The sequence below is a fragment of the Parasteatoda tepidariorum genome, chromosome 4 (assembly GCF_043381705.1).
Source record: "Parasteatoda tepidariorum isolate YZ-2023 chromosome 4, CAS_Ptep_4.0, whole genome shotgun sequence".
NCBI lineage: Eukaryota > Metazoa > Arthropoda > Arachnida > Araneae > Theridiidae > Parasteatoda > Parasteatoda tepidariorum.
Window position 1 is genome coordinate 14,642,831 of NC_092207.1, and position 18,482 is coordinate 14,661,312.

General features: G+C 28.2%; 1 protein-coding gene across 5 annotated transcripts in view; it reads right to left on the reverse strand.

Annotated features, from left to right (window-relative positions):
• LOC107441419 (WD repeat domain 59) overlaps nt 1–18,482 on the reverse strand; it is a 48,836-nt gene that overhangs the window by 13,543 nt on the left and 16,811 nt on the right. For 4 of the 5 annotated variants that reach the window (XM_071179451.1, XM_016054675.3, XM_016054674.3 and 1 more), the window contains 10 exons: nt 14,453–14,612; nt 12,552–12,631; nt 10,609–10,866; nt 10,318–10,482; nt 9,902–9,997; nt 8,025–8,172; nt 5,856–6,100; nt 3,806–3,939; nt 2,608–2,689; nt 2,390–2,502 (listed from right to left, as the gene is read on the reverse strand). In XM_071179451.1, coding sequence (XP_071035552.1) covers nt 2,390–2,502; nt 2,608–2,689; nt 3,806–3,939; nt 5,856–6,100; nt 8,025–8,172; nt 9,902–9,997; nt 10,318–10,482; nt 10,609–10,866; nt 12,552–12,631; nt 14,453–14,612 — 1,481 coding nt within the window. The remainder of the gene's footprint in view (nt 1–2,389; nt 2,503–2,607; nt 2,690–3,805; nt 3,940–5,855; nt 6,101–8,024; nt 8,173–9,901; nt 9,998–10,317; nt 10,483–10,608; nt 10,867–12,551; nt 12,632–14,452; nt 14,613–18,482) is intronic. The other variant, XM_071179453.1, reaches the window with a different exon arrangement.

Sequence of the window (18,482 nt, forward strand, 5' to 3'; positions counted from 1 at the left end):
GAACTAAATACTGGGGATTTCGCGTTCGGCTGACCACCTAACTGGAACATCTGCTCCTGCACCCCAGAGCCCAAGGTCAAAAAAACTGAGATGGGCACAGTAAGCCTTGGCCCTCTCTGGGCTGTCGCGCCACTGAGTTTAGTTTTTATATAAAATATCTAACAATATGAAAAATCATGCTTGCTACTGTGTTTTAATTTTAGCAAAAATGATTGAAAGGATTTTACACAAGTACCTTAAATCAAATTTTTCCTTTGCTCATTTTACATAACTTTGAAATTTATGAAAAGACCAAAGATATCATTTTCCTGAACCAGCCTTGGGAATTTTTCCCACATCATTCAGGGCATCTATATTCAAGCTCCATGGCAAAATTGCCCATGAGCAATGGCACAACACAGAAATTCAGAAACAAGCTAAGGAGCTGAATCATGACTGTCCCAGTGTACGTCAAAAAGAGCTTCTTAATCTAAACAGGAACAGTTTGAGGAAGATCATTGGTCTTCTCACTGGACATTGCATCCTCAAGAGACACCTACACATAATGGGTATTGAATCTAATCCTCTTTGTAGAGGTTGTCATCTTGAAGAGGAGACTTCACGACATATACTTTGTGATTGTAAGGTCTATTCTGCTCAAAGATTTGAGCATTTAGGGCAACACTGCATTAAGGCCTCGGAACTGTAAAATGTTCCCGTAAGGTGTTTGCTGGATTTCATTTCAGTCATAAGGCCTTGTTAATCATGATTTAGGGTTTGGGTACAATAGACCTCTGGTCGATGTGACCTGCTCTTAGGAGCTGCCCAACCTCTAAATCTATCTAAGATATAATTTCATTATGATAACATGACAGTTAATATAATAAGCACCAATGGGTGATCAAGGATTTAATGAACAAAGCATTGAAACGCACAACAACATGTTATAATATTTTTTAATGTAACATTAATTAAATTACAAGTTTAAAAAAAAATTTTGAAAGGAAAAAAAGTAATACATTTAATATATTTTTTTTAAAAATTCAAAATTTAAAATTTTTTTTCTTTTGATGGATATACCTCATACTTTAAAACTTGAGTCTCTGTTATTCTGACAAGTTGACACCAAATAACTTTCACAAGTGGTATACAAAAGGGGTGCACAACCTGCCTGCCAAAAGAGGCTCATAAAGCCTTTCAACTTAGCCTCTGAACAGTATAATATATAAATAGCAATAAAAATATAACACCAATATTTTTTCTCCAGTCATGCTCTGCAACAGTAAGTTACTGATCTAGTTTACAACTTTTCTCAAAGTATCAAACTGTGACCTTTGACCATTTTGTTATGAAAGTTCTGTAAATGCAATAGACTCAGTGTCAACTGAGAAATGCTATTACTCAAGAATTTGCGCATTAATAGTTAATTTAAGCAGTGTTTTCATAATAGAAAAAAAATGGGTGACAATTTCTCACCCTTTCTCAAAAACAGGGTGAGATTTCAGAAAGTTAAGTGAGATTTCTAAAAACTGAAAAAATACAAATAGACTTGGAAAAAAAATCATTTCTTTTATTATAATACATTTTAACGGTCTTCTATTTTTTAAAGCATTGAATATTTTTGCTGCATCATCATAGAAGATTTTGCCTTTACTAGGTATTTGTCCATCTTACATTAGTGCATAAAAAAATTTGAACGTCTTATATGAAAAACCATACCTACAGTAAACACGTGGTTGCAGAGAAATGTGTTTTGAAAGGGGTTCCATGGTTCGGAGGGGTTGTGTTCTGTTGTTCGAAAAGGTTCTGAACAATACTGGTAAATAGGGAAGCTAGATAATGGGGCGGATGTTGAAAATAATAAAAGATCGAGGAAGAAAAGTGAAACTGATTTTATTCTAAATGACGTAATTCGAAGCTTTTTCCAAAATGCGAGAATTTCGCGAATTTCTCGCGGTAATAATTTTTTAATGCGAGAAAAGAAAAAAATATGCGAGATTCTCGAGTTCTCGGGCTGTAGTGAAAACACTGATTTAAGTTACCCTCTTTTCATATTCGAATGAGTTCACCTTAATTTTCTTATTTTCTTAATTTTCACCGTAGTTTGATAAATATATTCGTTTAAATATAATTAGATTATTTCTATTTTTTTGCATTGAAGCAATAGATTAATTATACATTTATAACTCATTTATGTTACTTCCACATAGAATCTAAATGCTCCCTGCATTTTTATAATTACTACATTATGTTAATGTTGGCCTTAATAAAAATGGTTGCCCCTCCCCTACATAAAAAAGATTGTACATTCCTGGTGAAAATGTTTAAGTTTTGAACATTAATCCAAACACTTTTTCGTCAAACAATATAACTATGACGTAGATTTAACAGCAGAAAATAAGGAACTAACAATGATTGAAGCATTTTCCTTCCAAATGGATGCTTAGCCCAGGGAACATCATTTTCAGAATCAGTAACATTCAATAACGACGACGTACTAATAAGACTAGCTAATGACCACACCTAAAAGTAAATTCCCAACAGTATATGATTATTCACAAAAATAAAATACACAACATATTTTTCAATTATAAATTTGACAAAGCACACATCAAAAAATTAACCAACCTGTACAAGATCCCTGCAACCTTCTTTTGCAGCCATAGCTGCATTCTTTGAACAAATTGAAGTAATATCCTGAGATCCAAATCTAACAAATAGTGATTTATAGGATTTAAGTAATTATTTGCAAAATTTAGAAATTTCTAGTTTAAACTAATAACAAAACTGGCTTTTTATGAATAAATTGTACTTTGTTCTAAATTATACTTTGTTGATTAAGTTCATATCTTGACAACAGAAAATAAAGATTTAGCATAGCATTTTTTTCTTATCTGCAAGCTTCCATTGACAAAATTTTCAAATTCCTAAGAGCCACTTATTGTAATACTATTTGCAATAGTTGTTTGACAACTTTATCCACTAAAGCCAGTTTTAAGGGTCAAAAAGCAATAATGTTCCAAATTTTATATGTGAAAAACTATCTATAAAACTGCAAAATTTCTTGTAAAGATAAATTAATTTTCTTTCACATTTTTATAAAAGGGAATAGTATATAGGATAGAATAGGATAACATTTACAGACATATGCCTTATTAAAGAATATCTTTCAAACAAAGAGGTTAAACTTCCTCCACATTAACCTACATGGAAAATTATGTCTAGATTTTCCTTATTTACTAAGTAACTAATAAATATATTTAATTTCATTTTATTTATTGAAATGTGTTTTTTTTTAATAAAATGAAACAAAAAATACCAAAAATATTAATTAGTCATTTAACAAATAAGAAAATTCCGAACATAAATTTCCCTACACATTAACATGGAGGAAAGTGAGAAATACCTCAAAGGATTTAGATAGTATTCTAGATCTGGCAGTTAGAAAACTTTGTTTTGAAAAAGAAACTTTTTGGTTTAGCAAACTTTTTCTTTTCAAGCTCATACATAAGAAAATCGTATACAAGGGAGACACTTTCACAGAAATATAATTAAAATAACCCTCCAGAATTTGTAAGAGGAAAATTCTGACTAGATAACTGTATTGTATAGCCAATCTTCAAGTTCTAACATAAAAAACTGATGTATAGGCATAGAACATTCACATAAATCTGTCTATATTTGTGAAAATACTAAAGGGTACAAAAAGTAATAAACTTTTTAAGTTTTTATGAAATAATGAAATAAATTTGGTTCTTTTGTTACATATTAAAGTGCAAAAATATATTTTCAATTTGTAAAAGAGAATATATAGAAAGTTTCTTACACATAATTTTGGGCAAGATTCACATTTATTGCCATCAGTTTTGAGATACTATAAATCAATACAGCACCAGAATTACTCAACTGCTTTGAACCAGATGATCTTCTGTCTTGTATTGTTCTTCGTTTCTTTTGTTTCTAAAAATTATTTGAAATTATTAGATGAAATAGAAACATACACATAATTTTCTAAGCATTTTTTTTACTTCTTCTCATTGATAGTATTCATAGATACTACATTGCTAGATCCAAAATAATATTATTATTGATATTATTTAGATGGGGAAAGAAAAGTTTATTAAATACATAACAAAGATAATAAATAATACTGAAGAAGGATTTAAATTATTAAAAATTCAATTATGAGTAGCATAATTTAAATACAGTAGAACCCCGATTATTTGACACCCATGGGACCTTTATTGATTTTGATAGTGAAACTACTCAAAACTATTCACAACTAAAATAAAGTTTAATAAAAACCCTGGTGTTTTACTTTACTATTTCAAAGAATGATGTAAGATTGAAAATTAGTTCATTTATAATTTTTTCTGTTAAATAGATTTGTCCAAGCCAGAGGCTAGGATTATATCATTTAATTATTATTCACTCAAATGCCCCAATGTCATGGTTGTTAATGGTAATATGTTATAAATAAGTTTCAATTTGAAATGAAACTTATACCAATTGCTTGCTACTAGCAACTGATTTATCTGCGAATTTTGATATGCTGCAGTTGAAATCCTTTCGATTAAAAGTCCCCCTGAGCCCAAAGCCAAAAAATGAAAAGATTTTGAGATATTGAGTGTTAAATTTTCCTGTCATGCAAGCTTAAAGCTTACATGACATGAGTAATTTCGGTACATTGTACTCAGACAAGAGGGAAATTTTCAAAATTCTGTATCCCAAAATATGTTTATTTTTTAACATTGGGACTATAAGAATTTTTGATCAGGGTCTTTTTAAGCAGCAGATAAGTACAGTAACATCAAAGCAGTCAAATTTCGGAATCGTCATTACAGTAGGAATTAGATCAAACTGCATTTATGGCACAAGATCCAAAAATAAATGAGTAACGGGGTAACATTGGCTGTAATAACGATGAAACATTTCTTCTGACACTTTTGATGTATTTTGAGAGAAGTGTCAGATATTCGAAAGATCAGATAAATGGGGTTCCGCGGAACATATTATACTAAATATATTGTAATGATATATAAGGCTGTTTTTTTCACTTTTTCACTTTTATCTTACTATAAAAACACTTTATAACAATTATTTCTAAATATTTTAAGTAACATTTATTATTTACTATAAAAACAGTAACACACTAAAATATAAGGCAACTTCAACCATAAAGGTTTTGGGTAAAAAATCACTGTAAACAATGGCATAATTAAGCAGAGATTATGATAAAACAAAATTACAATATATAAGTTATTTATAAATACTTGGCAATTTCAATTATTCATTAAATTACACTTCAGTAGTAAAAGACAAGACCATAGATAATCATTATATTACAAAAAAGTTAAATAAAAAGAAAACTTTTAATAAAAAACTGAACTCTTGTGTTTTGAATTTTTGATAGCTATAAAAACATTTATGTAATAAAAACATATGGCAGCATAAGCCTATATGGATAGATACCTATCTAGACCATGGGTAGAATGCTAAAAACTATTGTAAATGGGGGCATGATTATGTAGATACATATTACAAGAGCGGAAATTTTAACAACAAAAATGAAATAACACTGTAATTTATAAAAGTTTGAGAATTTCTTTTTTTTTTTTGTTAAATAACATCCCTATAGTAGGTATTTATTACCTATAAACGCTCAGTCATTTTTTCTTTCAATTTAATTATATTCTTTAAATGTAAGATAAACTGATACTTCAAGAGATGCTGACAGACTTTAAAACATCCTCAATAAATTAATAACTGGTTCATACAATATCAAGTGTACAAATGTGTTGCACTCTCAGCCTATTTGGCCATGATTGCAATAATAAGATAAAAACTGATAAACACAAATTTTATGTTATTATTACAGCATTTATCCTGTCTTGATGATAGAATGAAGATATTGAGACTGGCGCTTCATTTGGACTCTGAGTCAGAGGAGGATAGACTAGACTGTATTGAGCAGGAGAGGACGTTGAGCCATGGCTCTTCAATGGTAGGACAACATGAGAAGCTAAGTACGCTGATAATGCAGAGAGTGACCGGGGGGTGTCATCAGTTGGAGCATTTATTCTTTGTAAGTGAGATGGTCTCGTAAACACTACTAGTAAATCTGAAAACAAATAGATAAATTGACTTTTTTTAACAATTTAAGTAGTCTATTAACTTTTTTCATGACATGTAATATAGCTTCAAGTGAGTAAATTATTTTTTGAAAAATTTTGTTCGTTCTGGTCATGATGCTATATCATAAAGAGTAAATAAATAAAATAATATACAAGCATTAAGTACTTCATATATTTATAGTTTAATAAAGTTTCGAGAAGAAAAAAAAGATTTTCATTTATGCAAAGAGAGGAACAAAAATAAATATAATTTTTCAATGCCACACATACTTATAAGAGTATTAACAAGTTTATTAATCTTATTATTTTACAAAATGTCTTCTCCCTTCCCTGTAAAGCACACTCTTTTTAAGAATTTCCATTTTAGCAGAAAGAAATGGAAAATTTTTATGTTTTTAGATTCCTCTAAAACATAGGAGAGCATGTCATAGCTCAAACAGTTGATTTACAAAAAATGTCTCCTCTCTTCCCCACAAACAACAGTTGTCAACAATTGTTTTACAAAATGTCCTCTCCCTTAATTACAAAGCACACTCTTTTTAAGAATTTCAATTTTAGCAGAAAGAAATGGGAGATTTATATGTTTTTAGATTCTTCTAAAACAGAGGAGAGCATGCCATAGCTCAAACATATAATTTCAATGCAGCTGTATAGTCTGGTGATAAATCAAATATGAGGACGAAATTCAATTACTAATGGTCAATTTAAACCTTTAGATCTAAAAGAAGTTCTTCCCAAGTTAAAAAAAAATATTAATAAAGAGTTTGTTATATTATAAGGTATGTATAAAACTACTTAAAAGTTGAATTTTAGTAATTAAACTATGTACATATTTTATTCTTTCTTAGAAGTACACTAAACAAAAAAAAAATTATATGTTGATTTGAATGTAAAATGCATGCCTTTTTGAAAAATAGCTTTCTTAAAATTTATTAACTGCAATATGATTTGGATGATCACTTTCAATATTTTCAGTTAAAGCTGTTTTTCTGCTAATGCAAAGCTTGAATAAATTCAATCACATATTACAAGTTACTCACTTTTAAATATTAAATGTTTATTAAAGAAAAAAAAATATTTATGATTATTTTGACAAAATTATTATTTTTTAAAGAATTGTTATTATAAAAATGCAAAATAAGAAAAATTAAGCTTTTCTAAGCTTCTAAATAATATTAAACTCTGTATTTAATTTCGCTGTTACAAACTGCAATATTTCTAAAAACTTACTCAGAAAAATCATTGTAGCGAATTTCGAGTCCCACGGTCTTGAAGGTTAGCCGAAGTTGCGACCTGATATTTGTCGAGTTCCAGATTTTGCACATAAATTTTAACTTTGAAAAAAATAGATTTAATTTTTTTTATAACCCTCGTTGAATAGCTGTCCAAATATTAGGCTTACGACTACTAACCTCCGTAGCCTTGTAATTTTGAATCTAATCCAGAAGACAAGGGAAATTCAGGATCAAGTATTTGGAGAAATTTGCCCTCGTAGAGGTCCTTTTTTTATGAAACTAATCCGCATTTTGTGATACATGGAGAAGAAAACCACAAAATTTCTCATAGTTAGCATGACGTCAAGCGTACTTGCCTTCCACTGAGGATATTTTACATCAGCACTGTGTTCGGTGTGAGCCCGGTGCAAAATTTGTATCAACCAACCATCACTGGGGTTTGAATGCGGCTAACCTCATTGGAAGGCGAACGCTCTAGCCCCTGAGTCGCCACGGGTCCTGGGTAAAATTAGAGATGGTATTTTGATTTCAAACACATGTTACAAGCCGAAACTTACTCGCCAGCCCTAAATATTCAACTGGTCTAAATTTCACGCCCTACATTAGAGGAACTATTATAAATCTATTTTTAGTGACTTCAGATATTACACACAAAAATGTTAAAAAAAACACAAACCTGCACCGCAAAACCTAGCTCCAGATGTCCTTGGAAAAGGCACACTCACATCCTGAAACCCATAATGTGATGGGGGATTGAATCCTTGCTTTGTTGCATCTGAATGAAATGGACTTTCCGGCATCTGTGGCTGACTTTTATCATCAGACTGTAAACATTCAAATGATAAAAAATAAGATTTAGTTTGAAACAATGAATTTATCAAGAAATTTTTAATTAAAATTTTTAAAATTTACAAAATTTTCTAAGTGAAAAAGCACTATTGCATTTTCCGTCATAACGGGAGATCCACTGCATAAAACAGCACAGTATTTTTTTTATTTAAAAACTAAGGAGCTGCTGTAAAGTCAACCCTAAATTTAGGCTTGTTCATAATGAAATTTTTTGTTTTAAAGCATGAACATAAATAAATAAAGAAATAAACGAAATATCACACAATTAACAAATATTAAAACGTGTACTATTATATTTTCTGTTGCAATAGTCAGACCATAATATGAGACATAGTATTTTTTTTAAATTTAAAATCTTGTGCTAGTGTGAAGTGAACACTAAATTTACACTTGCTCATAATGAAATTTTTATTTCTAAGCTATAAACAAAAAATCTAATTTTGAAACATTTACTTAAATAAAAAAAATTTTTCAAAATATTAATTCTATATAGGTAGTATTTTATCTCTTTTTCTTATTCAAATATTTGTAAGAGACTAATGAAAACTCTATTAGACTCCATGCTCAAAAAAATTAAAGTACATCACACATTATTTAACAAATTTTTGAAATTTTAAATTTTCAGCTGGAAATTTTGCAAGTAAATAAATAATAAGTCTAAGAAATATTGTGTAAAATTATTTTGTCTGTTTCAAAATAGTTATAAAATTAAGTTGTTTAAAACTGTTGTTTTCACAATTATTAAAAGATGAAAAATGGCATTACTCAGTTTAGTTTTTATTAAGATGGCTTCAATAAGAAATATGCAGCAAAATTTTGTACACTTTACAAGCTATTGTTATAAATATGTTAAGATGCATTTATATCCCAAATAAAAATGATTTTTAAGGGTAATTTATTAGTTATATAACCTGTTACAGGAAAAAAAAGGAATTTTAAATTAAGCTCAATGATTGTTGTTTTGGAATAACGCAGAAAAGTTAACAATTTTTTTTTTTAAAAAAAAGATAAGTATAAAATGATTAGGGTAAGTTAGTCATACCAATATACACAAGTTTGTTTAACAAATAATCACGTTTAAATTGAAATATTTGATTCTTTAGTAGTGGAATAGATCAACAATACTTTTAATTAAATATAAGGCAAAAAACTTACATGTCTTAAAAAATAGTGGTAAGATGAATTTCATTATTATCCTTTTTTTAATTTAAAGTAAAAGTAATTTAGAAAAAGTGGTATCCATTTTGAAGAGATAAAAAATAACAAGATGGGACATAAATGACTGTCTGCATATGGTTACAAAACTGTCTGCTTTGCAGAGAGGGTACAAAATGACTTATGAAAAGAAGATTCATGGGGAATTGAAAAAATGTCTCAAATGAGACACATCCATTTTGTAAGACTGTTTGTAACACATAGCCATAAGATAATTCATTAATAAAAGTTTGTCGTAAAAATGCATTAAATTAAAATGATGTTATTATGAAATATTTATTACAGAGCTTGGTACATAATAACAAAGTTTTAATTTAATGTCAATTTTACAACTATATACCACAAAAGCAAAAAAAATAAAAAGACAAAAACTCTCTTTATAAGGAAATAGCTGATACATTAAAAGAGTGAATCAATAATATAAAATTTTTGTAAAATAAATAAATAAATCAACATGAAAACTGAACTTAACCTATTATGTTCACTTACAGTTAATGCATCTAAAGTGCTGACAACCTGCCGAAGACAAGGTTCTAAGCAAGATCTATTTCTTCTAACTTGCTGTGAAGACACCATTTTTAAAACCTAAATAATAAAGTTTAATTTTAAAACATTTTTATCAACATAAATTTTTTACATTATAATATAATTACGGTATTAATTATAATATAATTAAGATATTAATTATAATATAATTAAGATATTAATTATAATATTATTAAGATATTAATTATAATATAATTAAGATATTAATTATAATATAATTAATATATTAACTATAATAGAGTAAGGTTAACAATAATATGTATTTCATAAAACAAATTTCATAAATTATAACATATAATTCAATTTTTTTTAACAAAACTAAAATTCATTTTGTTGTAAACTAAATTTTCAGGACTTACTTTTAGAATTTTGGACTTCATATCTTCATCAATATTAGTTCCTTTGCAAAATTGAAAAGATGGAGGATTATTGAAAGGATATGATGGCGGAAATAAGAGTTTCAAAGAGACTTTGTACTGTCCCTTTTTAACATTTACCGTGCAGGATCGCTTAGTTGCATCCATCTAAATCAAATATGATATAATTATTAAAAAGATCAGGAAAATGAATTAACTCCATGTTTTTGGAGTATAATTTGATTGCCTTTATTTATATTTATTCAGACCAATTAATATTTATTTAATGTTTACCTCATCAATGGTGACATTAGGAATGTTCAAGTTAACGAGAGAAAACTCCTGCTGCAGGTTTTGAGGCTGAGCAGGTGTAGTAGGAACAGGCGTTGTATTTCCATTTCTGTCCTTCAATTTGACAGGAGAGGTAGGTGGGGTGCTAGGAACTGTAGCTTCAGTCTCTTTTGTACTAGTTGCAGAAACTTGACTAGCATTGTCTTGAGATTCTAAGAATGCATCTGTTGCTTCATCATCAGGAAATTCATGCCCACATGACTAAAAATGTATCAGGCATAACATTAAATATGATTCTGTATTAAAATAGTAATAAAACATTTGTAAAGAGAGTAGTGCATTAACCATCATGCATTAAAAAACTAGCAATAAATATTACTGTTAATATTTATTACAATAATATTCATATAGTTATTACAATAATAATTAATATTATTATATCCACTATATTAATATTAAAAATTAAGTTCGCTGCATACCTGCATCCTAAGAGATATCACGAGCATTAATCAGACAAACTGATTTATTTCAATACATACCGATATAGTATTTACAAAATAAAAAAAATAATGGTATTCATTTACAAATATAAAGGCTGCATTGAGTATTTTTAACAATAGTTCAAATATGATTGTTTGGGTGAAAAAAACTGATTTGCGAAAATATGGCACTAACATTGATGCACTGATTGAATGAGAAAAACATTTTTAGTTTGCTGTTGATTCTCCTGCATTGTGAGGAAATAGTTGCATAAGTTTTTCAAATTAAAATCAAGGAATGATTATGCATTTATCATGAGACACTTTTATCTCTTAAAATATAAGAAAATTAAGAGTCAAAATTTTAAGAGAAATGAAAATGCATAAGAAAATCTGACAGTCAAATTCATTTAAAATAATTTTGATTAGATCTTTATTTTCTGCCATTCAATGTAAAGTGTAGTGGGGGCAAGTGAATTTCTTAAATACGTTATATAAATTTACTCTCAGTATTTTTTTACACAGGTTTTTGTATGAATATGAACAAAGTCATTTTCATGTATTCACATTTTGTAATACTATATTTTAGGTATAGATGCATCATTTATAGAATATTTTTTGACAAATATATTTATTTCCTCCGTCATGTTTCAGACAAAACTGAGGAATAATTCATGTAGTTTCTTCTTTCAATTTAAGTATTAATCAATTCCCATTAATTTAGTTTTAAGAATTTACAACAAAATATTTTTTGATTTGTAGTCTTTCTCCAAAGCAGATACCTCTCCCAAAATAGGCAATTTTCTTGGTCTTGGAGGTGTTTGCCTCCCCCAGGTGTCATCGAATTAACAGAATCAAAAGTAAAATTTTAAGAGAAACAAAATTAGTAAATTTCATATTAAAACTAATAATGCTTAAAAACAAATTACTAGTCAACCACTAGGTAAAATTAGCCCATAGTTTGGGTTTGGAGAGGATTATGATTTAAAAAAAAATTATGATAGCTAAAGAAACAATGTTTTTAATTAAAAACAAACATATATAATACTGTGAGTCAGTTTCATACAAGAATTTACAATTTAAGAAAATCTTGTTTAAAAGATGCATTCTTAGTCTATAAATTACTATTATATTTGGTATAAAACTTATTAGTTATATGGCTATAAAGTTACCTTAACAATTTTCAAAGTGCAAACTAATTCCAATTAGATTATCCACAAGAAACAATAGCAATAATAATGTACAAACAATAAAAATCTTCAACATTAAGTATAATACAGAATATTTACAGATATGTGCACTCAATCCAAAAAGTAAAAATCCAAATTTATTAAAATAACTTTTTAGTAAAACAAAATATAAGTTTAATGACTAAGAGACAAAATGCATCATGCATGCTTTACTAATAAGTGTCAGAATCAAATATGAAAAATTATGTATGAGCTTAATAAAAACAAAATAAATTACTCTTTGCAAATGCGTATCCACAGTCCATGTTCGTAAGCAATTATCCTTTGAAAATGTGACAAGCTGGTACTCCCTAGAATCTGAAATTAAAAAAAATTAATTAATTGGCATAAAAATCAGACATATTTATGCATAAAATAATTATCTCTTATGAAATCTGAGTAACATAAATTTTCATCGAAAATTTTTATTTTTTAGATTTAAAAAATCCTTAACAATCAAAAAATCAGTTTAAAAATAATTTTGTGTTTCAAATGCAAGGAAGCAGTTAAAAGATTTATTCTAATGCAATGGAGTTAATGGAAGCAGTTAAAAGATTTATCTATTTTTTAATGATATTTTGCACAAAATAAGTCGCTACAACGGACTGTTATGCTGAGTCTTACACTTAAGGAAAGAGACTGACAGAAAAGAAATTATACTTCCTCTATGTTAACCTACAGAGAATAGCATAACAAAATTTCCTTACGTATTTAGAAACTAATTAATATTTTTGTTTAATTTTATTTATTGAAATGTATTGAACCTAGTTGTCAAATTTTAAGGCTGTAAGTATTTGAAAAAAATGTTCAAAGTTAAAGTTCAAAAAATATTTACTACATTGAAATTCAAAACACTGATAGCTTGGTTCATTAGAACACTTTTGCATACTTAAAATGAAAAGAAAAGTAGTCAAAAATATTAATTAAAAAATATTGTTTATATAATTTTTTTATTGAACAAATAAAAAAGAAGAATTTGAATATCTTTTCTGTGTGAAGAGGATCCTAAATACTTGAAATAATGAAAAAGTAAATACAAAAAAAAATTCTAATACTATGCTAAAACTGAGAGACTATCTATCTAGGCGTCAGAGTGATCATAGATTGTGGGTGAAGTGCGCCGTGCCCATGACTTCTAGCACAATATTAATCTATCAAAAATCATAGTTTGCTTAAATTAAGAAAAAAATTCCAAAGTATTGGATTCAAGCAAGATATGAGGACTCTGCCTTGAGTGAAAAAGCTATGAAGGTTCTCATTTCCTTTTCTATTGCATACCTGTATGAAATTGAGTATCAAATGTAGCTGTTTTAAAGCGAATATACTTCTGTGAAATAAATAAATTTAAAAATTGCAAAGATTTTCAAGCTATTTTTCAATATTTTAAAAGCCATGCAATAAGCAGCAGACTCCCATATTGAACAAAACAAATTCACAATGCCACAGATTGTGGATATTTTTTATTGTTGATTGCTTTCTCTTATATTATTAAAACTTACAATGTTATATGTTATTTTTAATACTTATATGTTATACATTAAAATTTAGAATAATGTATAGTTTTAATAATAATAACAATAGAATTATATATTATCATTACCATACCAATAATATAAATTATGATTAATTATTATATGATTAGAATGCATGAAACAGTTTTAAAAGATGATCATAAGGGTGTCACATCTTGAAAAAGTTACAGTGCCCTTGGTATCGGTGCTATAAGATACTATTGAATTTTACAATTTTCCTGAATTTAAAACATACTATCTTAACTCAAGTTCAGTATCTTGAATATATATGTACCTTTTAATACACTTTTCCTTCCTTGCAATCTGCTATAACATAATAATTAATGCTGTATCAGCAATCTGGATTTATACCGTAGAACACACAAACAGAAAAAAAACTGAAGGAATTGTAAATGTAATAGGATAGCTCAAACTATTACACACCATAATTGTTTTACATTACCATTTTTTGTGATGTACATTACAAATCTGCACTTTTTTAATATCTTTAATGCCTGCCAAAATGAAAACTTCTCTACTCTATTTCACATTCTGTTTGCGACTTCTCATAAGCAAGATTAGAAAATCTGCAGCTCATATGATGCAAAAGAAAAATTAATACCAGTACCTTCTGACGATTTTCTCCATCCAAATTCTACGACCACATCCGAGTGACCAAAAAAAGTATGGACAGGATTGGTGCAATTTTTTATATTCCACATGAGCAAGCTGTTGTCACCTCTTCTGAGTGGAGGTACAACAACAGTCACTAAACCTTGACCAAATGGCTAGAAAACAGAGAAAGACATTGTTATGGAGTTGAACATCAGTAGTCGTAAATCCCAAAAATTGGGTCGGTTGTTCAACAACAGTTATAAAATAAAATAACTGTGTTCAGGTCCATGTAAACTTAGCAGAACTGAACTGCCAATTTAAGGTGGAATGAATTATAGAGAGTCATTTCAATGCAGTTGCAATAAAGATATAATCTTTTTTTAATCTCTGTGATTGCAATGCTTATTTTTAATCATAAACTTTTACAATTAATCAGACTTAACTTGTATACAAAATAATAGTCAATTTAGTCATCGCAAGAAATTTTCTAAGCATGCATAACCTGTAATGGTTCATGGATTCCCTTAATCAAATTGTGTCAATTCAAACATCAAATCTACTATTAAAATTATTTAAAGTATAAGATTTCATTTTTCGTTAAATATTATTACACTTTATCACACATTTTCATAAATTATTACACTTTAACTTAAAGGAAACCTTCTCAACTGTCAGTAAACAAGTTTGATGGTTTTTGGTTTGGCATTAAAACAAAAACTTTAAGAATGCTAAAGTTGATAACTAGAAATTTGAATTATAAAAAATAAGTTATTTCTAACTTATGTTATTTAAAAAAATATTTGATGTAATGATTTTGGCACAAAAAATGACTAATATAATCAGTTACTCATGATCAAAAGAAGATGTAAAAATCAATAAAATGCATGAACAAATAGTTATTTAAAGAAATAATTATTGATACTAAAATGTTCCTTAATGCGATTTCTAATTATAAAAAATTGATATTTCTAATAATTCTTGAATTATTTTTTTCTTTATCAGTCAAAATACTTGCAGATTTACAAAACTCATATTTAATAATCGAAAACAAATCTAACATAACATCACTCTCAATTTGCATGAAAATTAACCTTAAAAGGAATTTCAACACATCATAAATTTATGCATTGTTCAAACTTTATTCACCAAAAGTTGGCGAAATTGGTACTCCCCTTAATTAAATTTTTTTCCTAGGTTTTCCAATTTTAGCTAATGTTCAAATCAAACAGTGACAGTTTCTAGGGTCCTTTATTAATATTTAAAAATTTTTCAAAGATGTTTATTTTTGTAAATTAAAATTATTTTTTTCACATTTCCTTCTGAAATAGTTAAAAAAACAAAAATGTTGATAATTTAGCTATATTTTATGTTCATAATTCTAATAAATAATAAAAATCAAACAAAAATTAAATACTAAATAGTATTTAATTTTTGCGGGACATTTGCAGGATATTTGCGGGACATTTTTTTTTACAATTCAATTCAAAACAAGTCTGTTTCTTAAAGACTGCATAGAAAACAAATAAAAAATTAAAGTTTAAATACTTGAAAAGGGATTTAATATAGTCGTTATGCACGGGACTCAGAAAAAAGATTAATTTCTACCCTGACTTCTATTTTTCATAAACTCTGTGAATTTAAAACTTGTATATTGTCATTATATTTTTTTCTTAGCTGATAAATATTACTTCTATTAAATTATGCTGGATGTTTTCCAAATACATTATTTGATAAAATTCTAAATTTATTTTATTTGTGTTATGCACGGGACATACCTAATGTTATGCACGGGACAGGTCTGCAATTTATTACACACGGAAGCATACACTTGATTTAATTATGTATATTTTGAAGTGGCAACACTAATTCATACTTTGAATTTAGTTTGGTGATCTAAATTAGAAGCTTTATAAATCATTATAAAGGATAATTACAACTGTATCGCCAAAGAAAGAAAACAGAGTTTAGGAATAATACACCATCAAGAAGCCAAATTGAAAATGCCTACTGTTTGTCTAAGATAGGTACTCTGACCGCCACTAAGTCTGCGGTAGTCTGGTGCTATGGAAACAAGAAGAGGGCATTTTAGGGAGGATGGCTTCGATGAAGAGGTCTCCTTTTCTTTCGCCGAAACCAGTCCTAAAGAGGGACCCCGCATCCCTACATGAAATAATCATACCTCGTTACCATAGTCACCGCCACAGCTCCAGACGAATGTCTGGCAGAGTACCTATCGTAGACAAACAGTACAAGATTTATCACGCTTTCGGAAAAACAATGAGAAAACCATTAAAATCTTTACCTAAATCTCCAACCCCCCCCCCCAAAAAAAACCCAGTAGTTTCTGCAATTGCAACAAATTTTGGCTTAAACATGCAAGCTAGTCAGAAAAATACTATTAGTGATGAAGAGTCACCTAATTTATTACGATAAATTTTTTTCCGTCCAGATATTTTTTTTTTTTTTTGCAGCACCAGGAATGAAAGATGAAGTTACAGTTTGGAAGAATGGTGAGAAAATTAAATTAAGAAAATTTTATTTGGTGACATATCTGAATGAAGCATCAGAGTTGGCAAGGTTTAAGAGAGAAAGGATTAATCAACGGTTTAAACTGTCCTTTCCAAAACTCTATGAATCAAATTATATTAAAATTTTCAAAAAATAATGTGAAAAATAAAAGGTTAATTTTTGAACAAGGAACAAAATGAAGACAAGTTTTTGTTTTGTTAAAAAATTTATTATTACTTTAAATATTGCATTATTTATCCTTATGCAAAAACATAATTTATCAGTACTAAAAGCATATTTAAAGGATAAGGTACTCACTTTTGTTATTCAATGAATTGTGTAGCTTCAAAAGTTATTGATCTTTTCCTATTATATTATTTTCCTTTAATAAGTTAAAGTAAATTGTATAAAAAATATAAAATATTTATTAATGTATGTAATTATTATGTGTTGAATAGTTTTACATATAGAATTTTTATCTTTTATCAATGTTTAAGGTTTTGGACACTTTAAAACAGTTTAGGACAGTTTTAGGCAGTTAAGACAGTTCCAATTGTGCAGTCTGCGGAAGATTTTGTAATTGTTGTAAAAAAAGCTGTGCCACCTATTACAGTGATGCTATTTTTAGATAAAGATATAAACAGAGATAATAATATGTGCGCCAACGCAAGACTAATACCAGGAATTTCTAAAATGCATGGAATTACATATTCGCCTTCTGGTTTAAAATTTTATAAAAATGCTGTAGCACCAATAAAAAGAAATCTTAATACCAGGGCAATTATCACCACAAAAAGTGTTGGAGGAAATTGGGTTGTTGTGAAATATGATAATAGTTTATATGCTGGAGAAGTGTGGTATTGCTTTTATGATGTTTTGTTACTTTTATATATATGTGGTATTGCTTTTATGATGTTTGTTACTTTTATCTTTGCTGCACTGCTCTGCACTGCTATAATTACTTTAAGTTTTAGTTTCTCTTTCATAAGTTTTCACCTGCCCTTTTCTGCCCTTAAATAATTTAGCCAAAAATAAAAAAAAAAAGAAATAGCAAGTATAGCCCTACTTATTTTGTGATGGTGGTAACAGCCAATAAGAGTTGAGTATGCTTTGGGGGCTTGGTTAGAGGAGGTGAGAGAAAAGGGAAGGACACACATGGTTTTGGAGAGCTGGGGTTAAGAGATAAAAATATGAGGATCCTCAACAGCTAAGTTATATTATAAAATTTTCTATCACCCCTTAATTATTTTTTTTATTTATTTTACTTGTTAGCAGTGCAGCTTTATAATGTATAATTTCATGTAAATTCATTTTTATGTACCTATTATTAATTAGTGTGAATGCCTTCCTGGAACAAAATTTGTAACTCTAAATATCTTAAATGATCTACTTTAAATAAATAGTTTTAACACCTTGCAATTAGTGATCATTCTAATGATCTTGTTCTCTTACTTAAGAGCATATTATTTTTAATTGTTATTCATTTTTATTCTTATCTTAATGTGTGTGGTGATGAACTGAACATCACCACATAT